The sequence below is a fragment of the Necator americanus genome, chromosome III, assembly GCF_031761385.1.
Source record: "Necator americanus strain Aroian chromosome III, whole genome shotgun sequence".
Lineage (NCBI taxonomy): Eukaryota > Metazoa > Nematoda > Chromadorea > Rhabditida > Ancylostomatidae > Necator > Necator americanus.
In genome coordinates, this window is record NC_087373.1 from 20593538 (window position 1) to 20609967 (window position 16430).

A 16430-nucleotide genomic window follows, 5' to 3' on the forward strand; every position below is an offset into this window, starting at 1 on the left:
TACCAGACTTGTCTGGGAGGATAAAAACACTGACCTGACACATCGGCTAGCCACCGCAAGTCATTGTAAAGGCCTGTTACACGTTCGTAAACCTCAAACGATTCTGAATTGAAGTGAACGTGGGGGCGTATCCCAAGCGGATTCATTAACGCCACAAACTTTAGCTTTAACTCTATTTGTTGTCAACGCCTAATCGAAAGCTCAACGTGAAGAGAAAAGTGAACCAATTATTCGTCGGAGCGAGACGTAGAGGAACGAATAATATGAAGTTAATCGTGGTGATAGGATTTAATGGCCAGTCACAGAAATATCGTTTTGCTCCTAGTACGTAGAAGCACTATTTGAGTTTCTAGCGTCGAGCTTAAAAACTATGGAAACAAATTGGAATAACAAAACAGCAGATTCAAAATGGCGGGATTCTTTTTTAGCAATGACCTAAATGAACAACCTCTACAAAACCTGAGCAAAAACGTGCGCTATGGAAATGGCACGGTTTAGCTACCGTGTACTTGGTTTACCTGAGAGAATTTGCTCTTCCGAAGCAGAAAAAAAGACGAGTAGCACTGCTTCTGTGGTGATAATTCACACAACTAAAGGACGCAAAACAAGACAAGAACTAACGTTTTAACGCCGCAAAATAATGAAAAGAACTGCACTTTCCGGCTTCTAAAAAGGTGGAGGTGTCGGAACAGCAGGCCTCAAACCATGATAAAACCAAACAACCACCTAACATCAAGGCATAGTATAATTTAATTCGATGAAATGAACGTCTGATGACATCGTTTGATAAGAAGCGGATGTACGTTGCGAGAAACGTGTTCGCAGGGCGAACTGAAACAAACGTCACTTGCCGCTAAGTGGTCGAGCTAATCACGTTAGCAATCCTACTCATCCTCCATGTATTGGAAAAATTTGTTCAGGAGGACGTGGACAAAAAGATGTCACGGGAAATTTTCATTTTCATTTTCCTCTGGAGGAAATCAGTCCTCAGTCAAAACTAACTGCAATCACTACAATCGTCGAAGAGATGCAGTTTGACCACTCTGCGAGAAAGCGAGAGAGACTAATGGCGTTTTAGAATCCGGACCCATGTTCGGCCAAACTCGACACATGACGATGCTATTAATAGCGTTTTTGGACGGTTCATAATTTGACGAGAGCGTCGTGCAGTTATAACGAATAGCAGAGAGCAGGGCTTGAAAGGGTACCGAAGCCCGTGAATAAGACGTTAATTAACGTGGTTAAAGAAACGCGATGCGGCGAGCGGCCTTCCCTTTGATTACTTTCTGACACAATAATGAAATGTGCTGAATAATTGTAATCTTGCAGACAACCCAAAAGTTGCTGTTCCAGGGAAATGTCCGCGAAATGACAACAAGGGTTAAGCGAAATCTGAAAAGCGATGCGACGCTGTGTAGCCACCATGAAATGTACCATAAAAGTTGCACTTTTCCGACTGTAACAGCAATGGAAGGCATAAAATATGTTAAAAGCATTAGAAGCAACGAAGATTTAACTAATCTGCTGAGATTCAGTGCGAATACTGCAAGAAGCAACATAAGAACGTGAATTTTTGTGCATAAAAAATCGGAAACAATTCCATGGTGCGGGACTTTAACAAGAACTCATGGAAGTCCTTTGTAGCGCTCAAAATCCCCATTTTAGAATATGTAGATTTGGTTTGGTTTTGGCCCCAACACCCTTCAAAAGCAAATCAGCCACCATCTCAATTATCGACAAAAACCAGTAGAACATGTCGCTCACGACAGCTGATTCGAGTGACATCGACTGTTTTGGACCGTTTTTTTTTTCAGAGGTCTTGCAGCCGCGGAGGTGTCGTTTTTTCCAAACTGCGCTACTCAGTACTGAGAAGTGGTACGGATGGGAAAACCTAAGTATTCGTTTATTACTCAGCTCACTGCAAGAAGGAAGTAAGCGCAAAAGTAAACTGCTACCTACTAATAAAATGATTACGAGTCCGTGCTAGACGTACCTCGAACTAGTGCACGACAAGCTTGGATCGAGATTCGGAGTCCGAAAAGGAATTGTTAGAGAGTAAGGAGGAACTCTAAATTTTTGTACGGTTGCATCACACCGTTAGCGGCAGACAACAACTTTTCCAACGACCTTTTGAAATAGAGGCAGAAGAAATTTCTGGAAGCAGCGCAAAGAAGAACATTTCTAATGAAGTTCGCTAAGAGCTAATCAGCGAATATAATATTCCATTAACAGTCTCATTCAAAAAGGACGGAAATTGCATTTCTTCACGTGATGATATTGAAGTGATTACAGAAAGGTTTTACTCGAAGCATCTCCGCTCATTAACCTCTATGTCAACCCCGATTATCCCACTGGTGCAGCTCCAGCTCAGGAATCTCCTCTAAGAAATGCATGTAAGTAACGATTAAGAACATGAAATCTTGCACAGCTCTGAGGGCCAGATTTTCTTTATCGGCACACTTTCTCCGTACTGATGAAAAATCTCTTCATGTAATTTTAGGACACATGACTCCCTTTCTTTAGAAAGAATCTGACCGCTGGACGACCTCGCAGACTATTTTTCTTTTTAAGTAAGGGGATCGGAAGGATCTTTGGAAGCATATGCTTGCTAGTTATTCTATGCAAAGTGTTTACGAAGATCGTTCCCTTAAAGATATCAAAGGATCGTGAATGAAGTTTAAGCCGAGCTCAAGAACAAGCAGGACTTCGCTACTGCTTTAGCTGTATCGACAACATCCAGATCGTGTTGAGAGTCGTAAAGGTTTATTGGGAATACCATCCACTCCTCCTCCTCACTTTCGTTGGCCATGAGGAAGCCTTCGACAGCTCGGAAACCGACGCATACTTCCGTGTTAGGCGATCAAGATGTGAACGCGTCGTATGTGAGGACATTAGCACCTACGATCGATGCAGCTCTTCATGTATCGGCCTCTCAACGTGCCTATTGGGAAGTGAGTGCGACAAGGCGATTCTACGTTACCGAAGCTGTTCGCGGCTGCATTACAATAGATTATAAAATCATTTGCTACCACTGACACAAGATTACCTCTATTCTGCCAATTTCGACTTCGCAGCAGTAATATTCAGCTCCCTTTATTTTCTTGTCATACCACAAATATGGAGTGGTCGCTTGTACTGCTGCCATAATTCCTTCTGTAAAACATTTCCGTGGCCACGTTTCAGAAGTGAATTTATCTTTAACACTAACGGGTTACATCTGGATCTCTTGCATAGCCTGCGCGTTTGGGTGGGCTGGATCCACGTTACCTCTATGCAAGTTCAAGAGGAGTTGTTCTTTGTGTTCTAGCACCATTGAGGCCCACAACTATTCATCGTCAATCTAGTGTTGTCAAACGTTCTGACTATTATCGATTTGTTGTCTTTAATGTGTTCCCTTTCTTCAACGAATTCGCTATCAATTATTCGGTTGATGGAATCGATGACAGCGATGGTATTACAATGTGACAAACAACTATAGACGCGTATCTTCTTCGAAATTTCTGAGCCATGGTTAGGTTCCGGTTTGCTATTACTATGCTTTTTGTTGAATTTTTTGTTCTGAGATATCCTGCTGTGCTATGGTCAATGAAGGTTTGTGCTAATCGAAAAGCGATCGCTCCTTTGGTGGCAAATAGAATGAAATCAATAGCAATTACTGCTCGACTCAAGACTCCTCTTCGAACTATCGAAAAGATTATTAAACAGTGGCACGATCACGAAGTCGTTGATGTCAAATCAAAGTCGCTTTGGACAAGAACTGTCAACACTTGGAATCGTTCATTAAAAAAAGGATTCAGAGGACTGATAGTACCAGCCTCAACAAAATGGCTCAATAGCTAACGATTTCTCGAAAATCTCTCCAGATGATGGTCTGTGATGAGATACGACTAGGGGTTATTGATTGCTCCATGGGCAAGATTCCAGCGATCCAACAAAGAAAAATCGGAAAGATAAATGCAAGGAACTCTTTGATTTTTCTAAGGTGTACCGGATCAAAGACGTCGAGATGAAAATGAGAAGGTTTCCACCATTGAATTGGCCGAAACCAATCCATTGAACTGTTCGGTTTGGAGATTCTTGAAAGAACAGGTAAGAAGTAAGAAGCACCAATTTGGATTAATTGAGGGAAGAACTCGTAGAAATTTGGCAAGATCTTGACGCGGCGTATCTTCCGCGCAACCTTGAATTTGTGAAGAAGCGTTTTCGTGCTAGTATCAGTGCCAATAGAGGCCATGCTGAGAAATTATTGTAAAATTCGGTTGCTATGACATATTGGGGAATAAAAAGTTTTTGTCCGAATTGATGCTTTTGAGAGGAAAATCTCGTCTTAACTCTCTTTGCTGGTTCGCCACTGTTTACTGCCACCAATATCGACGAATGAAAGTATGATTCCACTTGCACTTGCACTTGTTTTGCAGATTATTTGTAAGTTTCCATGATAGCCAATGCCTGCTGCTGCATATGCATGTACATACCGCATAGATGCCTTTTGCTTGTCCATAATCGTCACCAACACTTTCTTGCACGTCCTCCATTATAGCGAAGTTTTCGTCAGCGTTCTCCACAGCTACTGCTTCAGTTGAGTACCCAAAAAAGACGCACAGCCGAGTTTAAATTCGAAACTCGACCACTCCTCCACAGCTGTGTGTTGCAGATTAGACTATCTTCTGGAGCTTGGAATGAGGATACTTGCCAATTATTCCACAAAAACAACATGGGTGTACTGCGCAGTTGAGAAGATGATCCTGCATAGGGTTGCTGTTTTACATAACACATAACATCACTGATCCCTGGCTGGTCAGCAGTCGGTGTATTTTACCGCCATCAAACGAACGAATATGACTTAAGAATGGTTAAGCTGACGCGCCACTTTGCGAACTTGATTAGAAAGTATAGTGCTTCATTGATCTGAAAAATATTCCTGGTCAGTCTTTTCCAGGGAAGGCATGTGGGTTGGAGCCTATGCTTCAGGACATCTAGACGAACATCATTAATTCATATTGAACTTTCTTCGTGATACCTACGAATGTATTTGTGTATTTTGCTCCTCTAAATCAACATTTCATTCGATCATCTATCTTGGTGCTCTTCTTTGCCTTACTGTGCTTCTCCGAACTTCGGTACATTTCTTCTCGGCACACATAGCATTTCGTCAAGGTCAAAGATGTCCACGAGAAATTCGCAGAAAGAACGTTGCGGGGGAATGTGCCGGTAATGGTTATCGACAACTCCATGGAATCCATACCATTCAGATGTCATGGTGTTACGAAGACCAACAGATATGCTATAAAAAGTTACAGATAGGCAGGTAAAGTTCAGATATTTCTAATAAAGTTTTTGATGTTTGTTCTCGTTTTCTTTGTTTCTTAGGGCACTGTACAAGTTGTTGATTTTTCCACTTTAGCTTCAAAACATTTTACTTCTCTCTTAAAAAAAGCTTAAGCTTCCGTAGTATCCGCAGCCTCATATTTTCTTTCAAATATAACTGCGAAAATATCGTGATTGCAGCATTTTCTCCACATTTCGTCAGAATTCTGGACCCGCTCAACAACTAGATCGAAAAAACGAAATTGAATTAAATTGAAAAACGAGAGGATCACTTCTTTATTTTTTTGCGCTGATGTAAGTTGCAGCTATCAAACTTCGCCAAATGTTGTACACCCTACGCGCAGAATAGGGAACTTTTTCTGCGTGAGGAATTCACTGGGTTTATAACCCCGCACCCGTGCGCTAAGCGTCTTCTTCAAAATCTAGAACTGGTTCATCGTCTCCCGAAACGTTAAGGACTCCAGCGTAGAGAAAAAAAAACAATAGCTTTGCATTGAGTGTCTTTTTATTTTCATCGCTGCATTTTCATAATTACCTTGGTCTATATGTGTTCCTGATGAGATTTTGTACAGGAGTAGTTGGCATTATTAACAAAAGTGATCGAGATGATGCATCAGAGATAAGTACAGAGTAGAGAAAACGGATGATGCTTTCTCAGAAAGTGCAAGAGGAAGAAGTCTGTCATGCGACCAGAGTGAAACAAAGGGATATCGTTTAACCCAACACCAATCATGACGAACGAGAAGAAAAACTTGTTAATGCGCGCTGATCACTGAGAGCGATATCAGAACGAATTCTCATTTGAGCTGAATCCCTCCAGAGTGCGGAAATGTGTTTGACATTAATCCAGAAAAATAGAGGTCAGTGAACGTATGGAGGCCACCCGGATGCACTATGCCAATGTCCTTATCCTCAAGGACGTGGGCCAAATTATCTAAAATTATGCCTGGAGGAGTTACTCGGCTTTAAGAAGTGTCGAACCATAGGCAGTACATGCCCCTTTAATGCTCCTTTTATGACAGAATTTTTGTTTCACTCCAAGACTAAGAGCAATTTCATCCTCATGTTTTATTAAAGGCATCACCCCACGAATCTGAGGTGGTGTAGATTTCAGGTGGAGTATTCGTATATGGGATGGGAGACTATGGAGAGGGGGGTGATTCCATCCATTTCTTCCTAATTGCCGTAAAAAAACTGCCCGGAATATGCGACGCCGCACAAGGCTGGCGCGCTCCAGCCGAACTCCTTGCAGGAAATAGTGCGCCAAAACGCCTGAAGCCATATCTTCCGGACCGTTTTTTACGGCAATTAGAAAGAAATGGACGGAATCACCCCCCTCTCCGTAGTCTCCCATCCCGTATACGAATACTCCACCTGAAATCTGCACCACCTCAGATTCGTGGGGTGATGCCTTTAAAGACGAAGGATATTTAGTTATTACTTAGTTATTATTTGTTTTTCATTATTTTTGTTTCCATTTTTTAAATTTTTTTTTTACTTTAGTTATTATTTACTATTATTCTAACTACTTTAATTAATTTAATCTCGCGTTCATCTACAATTTTTACTCGTTATAATCACTTGCTTCAAATTTACTGAACACTCCCAAAACGACTCCTGAATGAAACACCGAGCAATTTTCTTCTTTCCAAATATTTGGTTTTTGCCAGATATTTGGACAGAAGAAAATTGATCGGTATGGGTAGGCACACAATGTTTTATGTGTTCGAATTAGAAACACCCGTTCTACATTCCAATGTTTCCTATTATATGAGAGTGAGAGGTATAGTCACAAAACTCCTGATTTGCCGCACACCTGGTCTGGACATAAGAAAAAAATCTCCTACAAGTTCTCTTCATTTTCTCTGAGTGGCACCCGCAGCCCTGCATTGTTTGCTCAGAAGATGCTCAGAAAACAGGTGTAAACATAAAAACACTCTTCAAATAGAAGCACCCGAGAAACTACTACAATTTCCTAGAAGATCATTGGAAGGTGAGAGTATGGTACTGTGACTAGATTATGATATGAGGTAAGCCGTAAGCGTTTCATTTCGAATTTAAAAATGCACTTTGAGATAAAAACGTTCTTGCAAAACTCTACTTCTCTTTTGTGAGAAAAATTTCCGTCTTACAAGATAATAGTGCTTTGACAAAAACTGTTCCTAAGAACAGTTTATGAGATGAATTCATGAGTTTTGTGCATGAGAATGATCGAACGCCCTTAGAAAACTTCAAAAAGGGCGATAGAAATAGGAAAAACGGAAAGTATTCTCTTGACTCGGCGTGCAGTAGCTTTCTTTCTTTGAAAGAGGTGAAAAGAATTATTTTTCCTCAGCCAACGACCATTGGTTACGTGTGATCGTGTGGCCGTTCGTGATCCGTCTTCGACGTCAAACATAACATTCCTAAGAGCGAGGACAGCGCTATTTCCAAGCACTGTTTCTTCACTATGCACTTCACCAATCTCAGTTTCAGCCTATCACCTCGATTTAAACGCGAGAAAATGACGTCGAGAGAGTTCCGTTTTGTTCACTTGAAACTGCAATTTGATGGTTTTGACGAAAACAAACCACAACGTCGATAATGTTGAGATCTCTAAGCAAATAAATATGGCAGTGTGGTTTACGAATATGAGCATCATTACGCTCAACTTCCTCTAGTGATCCAAGAAAGGACGACTGAGACAGCCTTTGCTGCACTCGCTTTTCAGCGACGCAGAATATTACGAGTAGTAGAACTTTGGCAATTCGACACGTGTCTGTGCAGTTTGGGGAGATTCTGCCGCTGATTTGAATTGTATTAGTAGGATACCCCATCTATATCCCAACATTCTCAATACCTACTTGTTATATGACATTGGGTTAAGTCTTTAATCTCTGTATGGTTAGGTATTGCTCTTTTTCCACTTTTTTCAACCAAAAAAAACAGTCACGGCATATTCCTCTACCCAATAGAACAAAATTAAAGTGAGCTGCTCAGGAGCAGCTCGTCCACGGAAGTTTATTCGAGAAGATTTGGGAACCATTTGTACAAACTTATCAGATAATTAGATCATTAGATTATTTCTGGTCCGAACATCTACAGCTCTATGGCAGGTGAGTTCGTCAAAATCAATCTGTTTTCCTCTCTACATGCCCAATTAAGTACTCTAAAACAAAGGTACGATGCGTTACCGCGCAAGATTAAGCCTGTAGGAATTAAGTGGGACCCACTCGTGTCTGACGCTTGAGCCCTTTTCTCTCCTGGCCGCAGTGGTAACCCAGCAAAGCCCACTGACGAATATCGTACAGGAATGATGTCATGGCAAGGAATGACAAGCCCTGGGTTTCAGAACTACTGGCAGAGATTGAACCGCTTTATATTCTACTACAGAACCACTATCAAGAGCTGGAAGAATTTGTATGCAATATGTGGTAGGACAGGACAGGGCTTTTAGTTATGTGTTAAAGAGACCTTGTAAGCCGTTATGAGTTCATCTCCAGTCTTACAAAGCAGTAAAAGTGATCAGTCCTTCGATTATACAACAAATTGAAGGCAGCAGATGTGATTTGTATTTGGATGGCGAATGTTTCTGTTTAGAGCATTCACAAATCGCAAAGCTATAACTTTCTCTCTCAAATTAATTAATCCTACAGTTTCCCGAAAGTGAAGTATCCCTTCCTTAAAGAACTCAAAAAGGTAAAAATTTTGATCTAATATTCTTTTCTAGCCATTATCTTCGTGACTTCTCCCGCAATCTTTACTATGTTTAATTAAAATAACAACCAAATACCTAAATTTCGTTGCTTAGTAGATATGTGATGATGCTCAAGAGCTCACCTTAAACGAAGCAAAAAAGAGTAAAAACCTGAAGTTTTTTGTGCGTCTAATCGTAGCATTGGGTTAGATTCTTACCCCACTTTGCTTCGGATGTTTCTGTCTTGTTAGCATTTGTGCACAGTGTTCTTTTGTTTCTTTGGTGATTTTTTCTATGTGGATTATTTTCACTACTTCACTTCGTGTGTGTTTGTATTTTTTCTAATTATTCGAATTACAAAGTTTCCACTGCTCTAGCCGGTTGTCTCGTGTTGTTGTGGAAAAAAAGTAAACCAAAAATATGCCACACTTTTGCCTTCAATACATTTTTCGTCGTGTTTCAGTCCGTACATCCACTCTTGTTTACGTTACGCTTGTCTCATTTGCCAGATAATTTCTTCGGAAATTACATACACGCATGTGGGCAATCACTTTAATAGAAGTTAGTTGTCCAGCTGACGTGACGTCGGATCTTTGTTTCCACCGGTGTGATGATGACACTCTTGTCATTTGGTCTTATCACACCAATCTATGGTAATTGTCGGATAAGAAGACGAGAAACGCTTTGATATTGCAGCGGTAGGAAGGAATATAAAGGTAAAATCAAGACTGAATATTCTTAAAATGTGTCACAGTACTGACACCTTGAGCAACAAGGCTGCAAAATCTTTTAGCAGTGCTCGCAGAAAGAGCGAAAACCTCAAATAGCGATTTAGAAAAAGTAGAGCATCGTGTCAGAAATCCTTTGAAAGTGACCCTGCGTGAAATTTTTATTGAACATTGAAGGCGAGCGAAGAGAGCACCTCAATAAACCTGGAAGTCCGGCATTAGGCGGGCGTTCATGTGTATGCCATTCAGTTTATGCATATTTACTGCAATATAGGTAAAGCACTTTATCTGAAACGTTCACATTCAGAAACTTTGTGTTCGATTTGAGAGATTGAAACGCCCTGATTAGCATATTTGATCCTCTCCCAGCACAGATTTGCTATCCTTTACACACTGAGTTCTTCTGTGTTAGTGTTACAACGACAACGCGGAAAAAATTCAAAAGAGAACATTCCTGCCCTAACAGTTGATCGAGGTTCCGTTTTTTTAATGTTTTTTCATAAAGAGCGTATAAACGGTGGATGCTAACAAAAAGAGGTCGATTATCGGTCGACAAGTTGCATATCCATTACCAACAGTGAGAATTCGCAAAACGGAGACGTTCGAAGTGAGCGAGAATTAGGAAAGAATTCAGACGGAACTTAACTTCCAAACGATAGTCTGCCTCTGAATATAAGAGAGCAGAGTAGCTGACGGCTGTGGCTATGGTTTTCCACCGCTGTTATTTCCGCTTTTTATTTTTTAGAGCCCGATGTAAAGTATTTTTTGGAATTTTTGAGCTTTTCCAGTGCGTGTTTTGATGGTAAGTTCTCAAACTTTCTACAATAAAATTGACCATGCCACCGGTCCTTTCATTCACTTGCGACATGCTCTCGTAGACATCAGTAACGCTTTCATTTGTCTCTGTATCGTGTTAGAGTCGAACTTTATCAAAGACAACTATAGGCATAACTCTTTCGTGGAGGAGCGAAAAAAATTGACGATTTAATCGTCGGGTTCTCCAAAAAAGTTTAACACTGTCAAAGTTTCCGGGTTCTCGGTGAAGCTTATTATGCGCCCGCTTAGTTTTGTTTCTTAAACGTCCTTCACCTTGAATCGTTGAATGAGGTACAATTCCGGATCGTCTCTCTCATTCGTCTAGAATTTCTGTAACCCTTGGGTTTAGCCTTCGATGACGCTGAGTGAATAGACCCTCTGTTTAGAAAACTCAGATTTCCTAACCGTATGCCGAACGAGAAACTGAATAGATTAAAGAAGTGAAAGAGGGGCGTTTGTACGTCTTTTCTCCGAGATCTTCGATAGCACGGCATGGTCCTCAAACAGCTCGTTATCATTTACGCAGACATGTTAAACAAGAACGTTCTTCCTAGGCTCAACTGTTCGAAATCGGTCAGCATTAGTTCAGCTTGGTTGGCATCCTCTGCTGTAAGGATGCCATGATCGAAACGAACAAAGTTAGTAGCTTTTAGTTTTCGTAGAGCGATCTAGCTGGAGCTCGACTAAATAATTGGATGAGACTGCACCTACTTGCAAAACCTTCCTCATCGATTCAATTCATGGAGTTGTGGTAGAATGGGTCACACCTGTCGAAGTGGCAGCATAGAACTTTCGCACTGGGTAACATCGTTTTGATTATTCTGTGCTTCCATGACGCTTCAAAGTAATTCTTCAAGTCTTGTAGTGTTGCGACTTCGTGATGGGTCCTAGGCATTGCATATCCGCTGAAACGCGTTTAATACTTTTTACATGATATTGGGGTTTGGCCAATGCGGGTCCTATGCCTTTACAACCCTTGCGTACAAGCCTGTGCTACGACGTAATAGGTAGAAGCAGTCGAGGGCTGGAGGTGTGTCCTTTGAAAGCCCATCCTTTCGGGACCGTTTGCGCAATACTCGCCGCCAAAGCAACTGGAAACATTTCGGACTTCGGGAAGGAGAAGTCTTAGGATGACATATCCGTTCTCGCTCCACTTCTTCGCCAACGCTGTGCGTATTCGAAAAAGACAGCTGCAGGACGTTCCCACTTCACTCTGTGGTTCGGGAAGGAGGTCTCTTACGAAGACGTATCCATTGCAATTGCAAGTTTACTTTCGTTTTTCACGAGGGAGCCTTCTACGGAGTACACACCTAAGCTTTTATCCCAAGGAAAGTATTTATTAATGATAACGAGGAAAAAAATAGAGAACTATCCCCAAATCGGCATGCATCAGAATAGATTCAAAAGGTGGCTTTTCTTCCTTGCTCGAACTCCAATTCACCAACCTAAGAAGCGCTTCGCGACTGTCCGGCGGAATTCTACTCTTTGTCGGCTTCCCGGTTGTGATATCTCTAGTGAGAGATATTATTTCTGAGTGGAGATATAGACTAGAAAAGAAACAGCAATACTATTGGGAACAATTATAATCATATCCTTTCATTTCCATGTATTTCCATTTCCTGAAGACTACATAATGCCCTTTACACCGCCGAAATTACGAATTTACGAATTAAGGCGAGAATGGCTTCTGAAAGCATTAGTATATTTCGCAGATAAAGAACTAGATCTAGTTCCTTTATCTGCGAAATAAACTAATGCTAAAATTTATCGGCTTCACTGATTTGCAGCTAAACTCCTGTTGCGCTTAGTTCCGAAACTTAGTTCCAGTTGCGCATTCTGAGTCCCAGTTTGATATTTGAGAGAATCTCCTTTTGTTCTGATATAGGTTGCTGATAAAAAAATCAAAAGTACCATACCACATAGTTGACGATGTTGGGATCCTTTCAGGAAAAGGTAGTTTTAGAGTTTGTAAATTGAAAGCGAGCGATAATCGGTGAAGTTTAGCCGGCGGCCTATCCAAGTTAAACTTATTGAAAGGCTACTGAGGGAACCGGCGCGTGTACAAAGGCGGCGTTATAGCCAGGGTCAAGCGTGTATTGAGAATTTCTCAACAGAGGGTCGTAAGAGGGGTGTCGGATCAGGGGGGGGAGGGGGAAGGGTCGTAAGAGGGGGTCGGAAAATCAAGAAAAAAAATTAAACTAGAGGTCGGAAAATCAGAAAAAATGTGAGGAGCAAAGAGAAAAGGAAGACGGGGTTGTCGATTTCAAATAAACACATATTAAGGCGTACAAAATTTAGTGTAATTTAGGTATGCGACATTCAGCAGAAAAACAGAAGTGAAAACTGCTTCTTTTCAGACGTAGTGCCGAAACTTGAAGGAGGATCAGCAGTGAATGGCATGTTTTTACCGCATATCAGAAGATATTAACAACTGAAACGTATTCTAAGGCTTTTTTTCAGGTCCCGATATTTGCGACAAAAAAATAGAAGAGTTGTCTCAAAGAAGAAAAAACGTCAATGACGCATATTCAGTACTTGAGTTCTGTTTAATATAAAAATAAATGATATAGAATAAATAAATTTGTTTAATATTCGAATGAACGATTGAAGAAGACTCGCGGCTGCAGTTGAGGAAGACGCATAAAAAGTTAGGATAAAAAGAGGGTACACAAACCAGAAAGTGATTTTTAAAAAATTTATTCTTCATAATTCTGGTGATGAAATTACTGCGCTTTTTGAGTCAATCTTGAAGATGGACGACTTAGCATTTTTTGCTGCTCTAACTGATGCTTGATGACATCGGAGTCACTTCGGTGGCACAAACCGTGAAAAATCATAAGTCGTCGTACGTGCAAGGCGGTAAGGGAGTCCACATTACCTGAACGAAAAAGAAAGCCTTCAGAAAGGAGAAAGAAGAAGCTCGTAGTCGAAGGAAACGTACCAGTGACAATAGCATCCTTTCTAAAACATCAAGATTTCTATAAACAAACCTCTCGGTTACTTTTGAATTAGCACAAACAATTGAAATCTTGAATAAATGTGATGCATAATAAATAACGTGAAAATGTTGTGATGTGATAAAATAGGAAACCCATTATTTTAAATGCAATTAACTACCTGAAAGTTTTTGTTCTTTCAAAAAATCGACTTTTTGTCAAACCCATCAGGTCTAAGCACTACAAAATTACAGTTCTACAAAACAAAATTGCAAAATTACAGTCTACACTACAAAATTGTGTGTTACTAATTTATATGAAAGAAATGAAACTAACCAGAAGTGACTTCGTATTGAGTACTAAGAGACCATAAAAGGCAATCTTCATAGCTTGCACAGTGCTTCGGTACTCTTCGTCACAGCCAATTCAATATATTGAAGATCCGCAGTTGTACGGGAACGCAGCGTCGAAAATTCGCTTAGGAACGAATGACAAACGAGATCTTCAGAAGCTAACAGAAGTGTAAAAGCACTAAGTAAAAGTAGAATCATAGCTGCAATGAAAAGCAAGTACGCTGGCTCAAGTTGGTAAGTGTAGTGCAGACTTATTTGTGCGCGATTACAAAGACTTCGATAAGGACATCTGTTAATTGACCATTAAATGCTCTGTTGAAATAGGGCTGATGCTGTTGATTCACCAACATTGGTTGGCTCAACGAGATGCGGCGATGTTTTTATTGTGACGGTCAGGGATCAATCCCTGCAAAAGTGCAATTTCTGCATTTAGCGTAAAAGAATTTAAAGAGCATATTTCTCATCCTACAGTGTTAAACTTCTTACTTTCAGTCGAAAAAGCAGTTATGATGTTGCCACTGAGCGAAAAAAAGACATCTAAAGGCGCAGTTAGGGTTCAAATTAGTACAAAGTAGGCTTCACGAGTTTCTGAATATCTACGCTCAAAGTGAATTTTATGCAATAAAGCTGGCTGCGATCTGCAGAGAGAGATTTCTATATTTCTACAAAGTTTGGTGGCTCTAGCTTTCCTAGTCTTTTTGAAACCTAGTTGAGAAAAATCCCAATTTTTGCCTCAAATTTCCGAGTTTTTCTCAACTAGCTTTTGAGAGAACCAAAGCACCCACAGAGGCCAAAATTTGCATTTAGGGGTTTTCCCTGATGCTGTATCCAAATATGGAATCGAATTTTTGAACGGCGCTACAGCATCCTCGCAACGGGAAAAAGAGCGAAATCTCAGATTTTAGGCAACACGTCAAAATCTGTGTGACTTCAAACAAATTTCCATGACTCCGCACATTGTTTATAAAAACGAATTCGTTTTGAGGCATGTTGTAGAGGAAGATTTTTGCTATTATAATTTTTTTCGCTTTTTTACAGGCAGTTTTCGTCTCTAAAAAAGTTAGTTGAGAAAAAGTTTAGAAAAATGCCAAATTTCTCAACTTTTTCTCAACTAGGTTTCAAAAAAACCAGAGGGTCTTTGCAGAAGATTCTTTAAGCGTTTTATAGCGCAAATCTTCCTCTACACAACGCAGCCAGCCTTATCTTCTTATGTCTCTTCGTTAGTGAGTTATTCATGTTTATTTCAAGGTAACATAATCCGACCTGTCCAGCAGTAATTTCCAATTAAGACCTGGTTTTAATCGCTAAAATAACCTCTATATCACACTTGTATGTGGCAAACAGTGCTCTTTATACAATTTCAGAAAATTACCGGTGAAATGTTCTCCTCAGTGATTTTTTCGGTTTTGCAAAAATTTAGATTCCGGCAGGGATCGAACTCTCATCCATTCATTTCCATTGACGATGAGTAAAATTGTTTGTTAATAGTTGGAAATAGTGTGAAAATTGTTTTAAATCGTGTTCTCCTTCTTTTCCAGCTGTTTTTTCGTTTTGCAAAAATAATGGTTCCGGCGGGGATCGAACTTTAGATCATCTCTTTATCACTGTCAAACAGTACAATTGTGTTCCCGAATACACATTTAGAGCTCACTTATCTTTTTAAACTATATGTCTACATATACACTGACTCACTTCTAATTCTTGCAGTAACGTCTACCTCTCACTAATCCGAGCAAATATACCTGGAGGATATTTTTGGTGAGTAGCCAATGTGGAATGGGTCGCGACCTACCGTTAGCATCTTCGAGAATCTGACTGCCTTCTAGTTAGTCTTTTTTTATTATCTTGACACGTCTTTTAATCTCCTCGCCTAATGATAATCATTTATTGGATCTATTCATACTGATTAATTGCAGTATTTACAGATGTACCAGGATATTTCCGCCCTTACTCCTGAAGAGAGCTTCATGCGGTTTTAAGAATTTAACTCCGAACCAAGACCTTCAGCGGAGTGGCTGGCAAAGAAGAAAAAATTGAGAGATGCATGGTTCACATCTCAACATAAGACGACGACGACGACGACAGATCCACCCTCTGATCGATCCTCTACTATTCTTTTCGCAGTATTCGGATTCCTCGCTTTGATAACGATCATCGCGCTAGTGGTAAGGGTTTTTTTTTTTGCAAACACTTTTTTCCAATCTATTTGTGAGCTTTTTGAAATTCGTTGCAAAATGTTTTCTGCTATTATCATTACTTCTGCTCAGACTTGGGCTGTGAAACGAAACGTCGTGAAACAGCAAGGGAAGCGTGACCGCAAAGTCCAGGAACATCAAGAACTACTCGAGCAGTCTATTCGCTCGAGGTCTTTGCTGCTCGACATAGAAAATTAAAACCATTTATTAGATTTATTATATATGTAAATTCCAACAAACATCTTTCTCTGTTGTCTTCTCACTGCACTGTTCCACATCTCCAGACGAGCTACCTGGAAGACACCTTATTACAGAAATTCTACAGAAAATCAAACACAATATTCTAACCTTGTTTAGATCCGTCCATCGAGAGGTTGAATGCTTTTCAACTCGATTAT

General features: G+C 40.3%; 1 protein-coding gene across 1 annotated transcript; it reads left to right on the top strand.

Moving 5' to 3' along the window:
- Window positions 1-13334: 13334 nt before the first annotated feature.
- Window positions 13335-16230, top strand: RB195_010272 (uncharacterized protein; the record flags this gene model as incomplete). The annotated part of the gene is made up of 3 exons (XM_064191196.1): window positions 13335-13407; window positions 15845-16002; window positions 16105-16230. 3 exons carry the CDS (start codon window positions 13335-13337, stop codon window positions 16228-16230), a joined length of 357 nt encoding a protein of 118 aa, XP_064048779.1.
- Window positions 16231-16430: the final 200 nt, after the last annotated feature.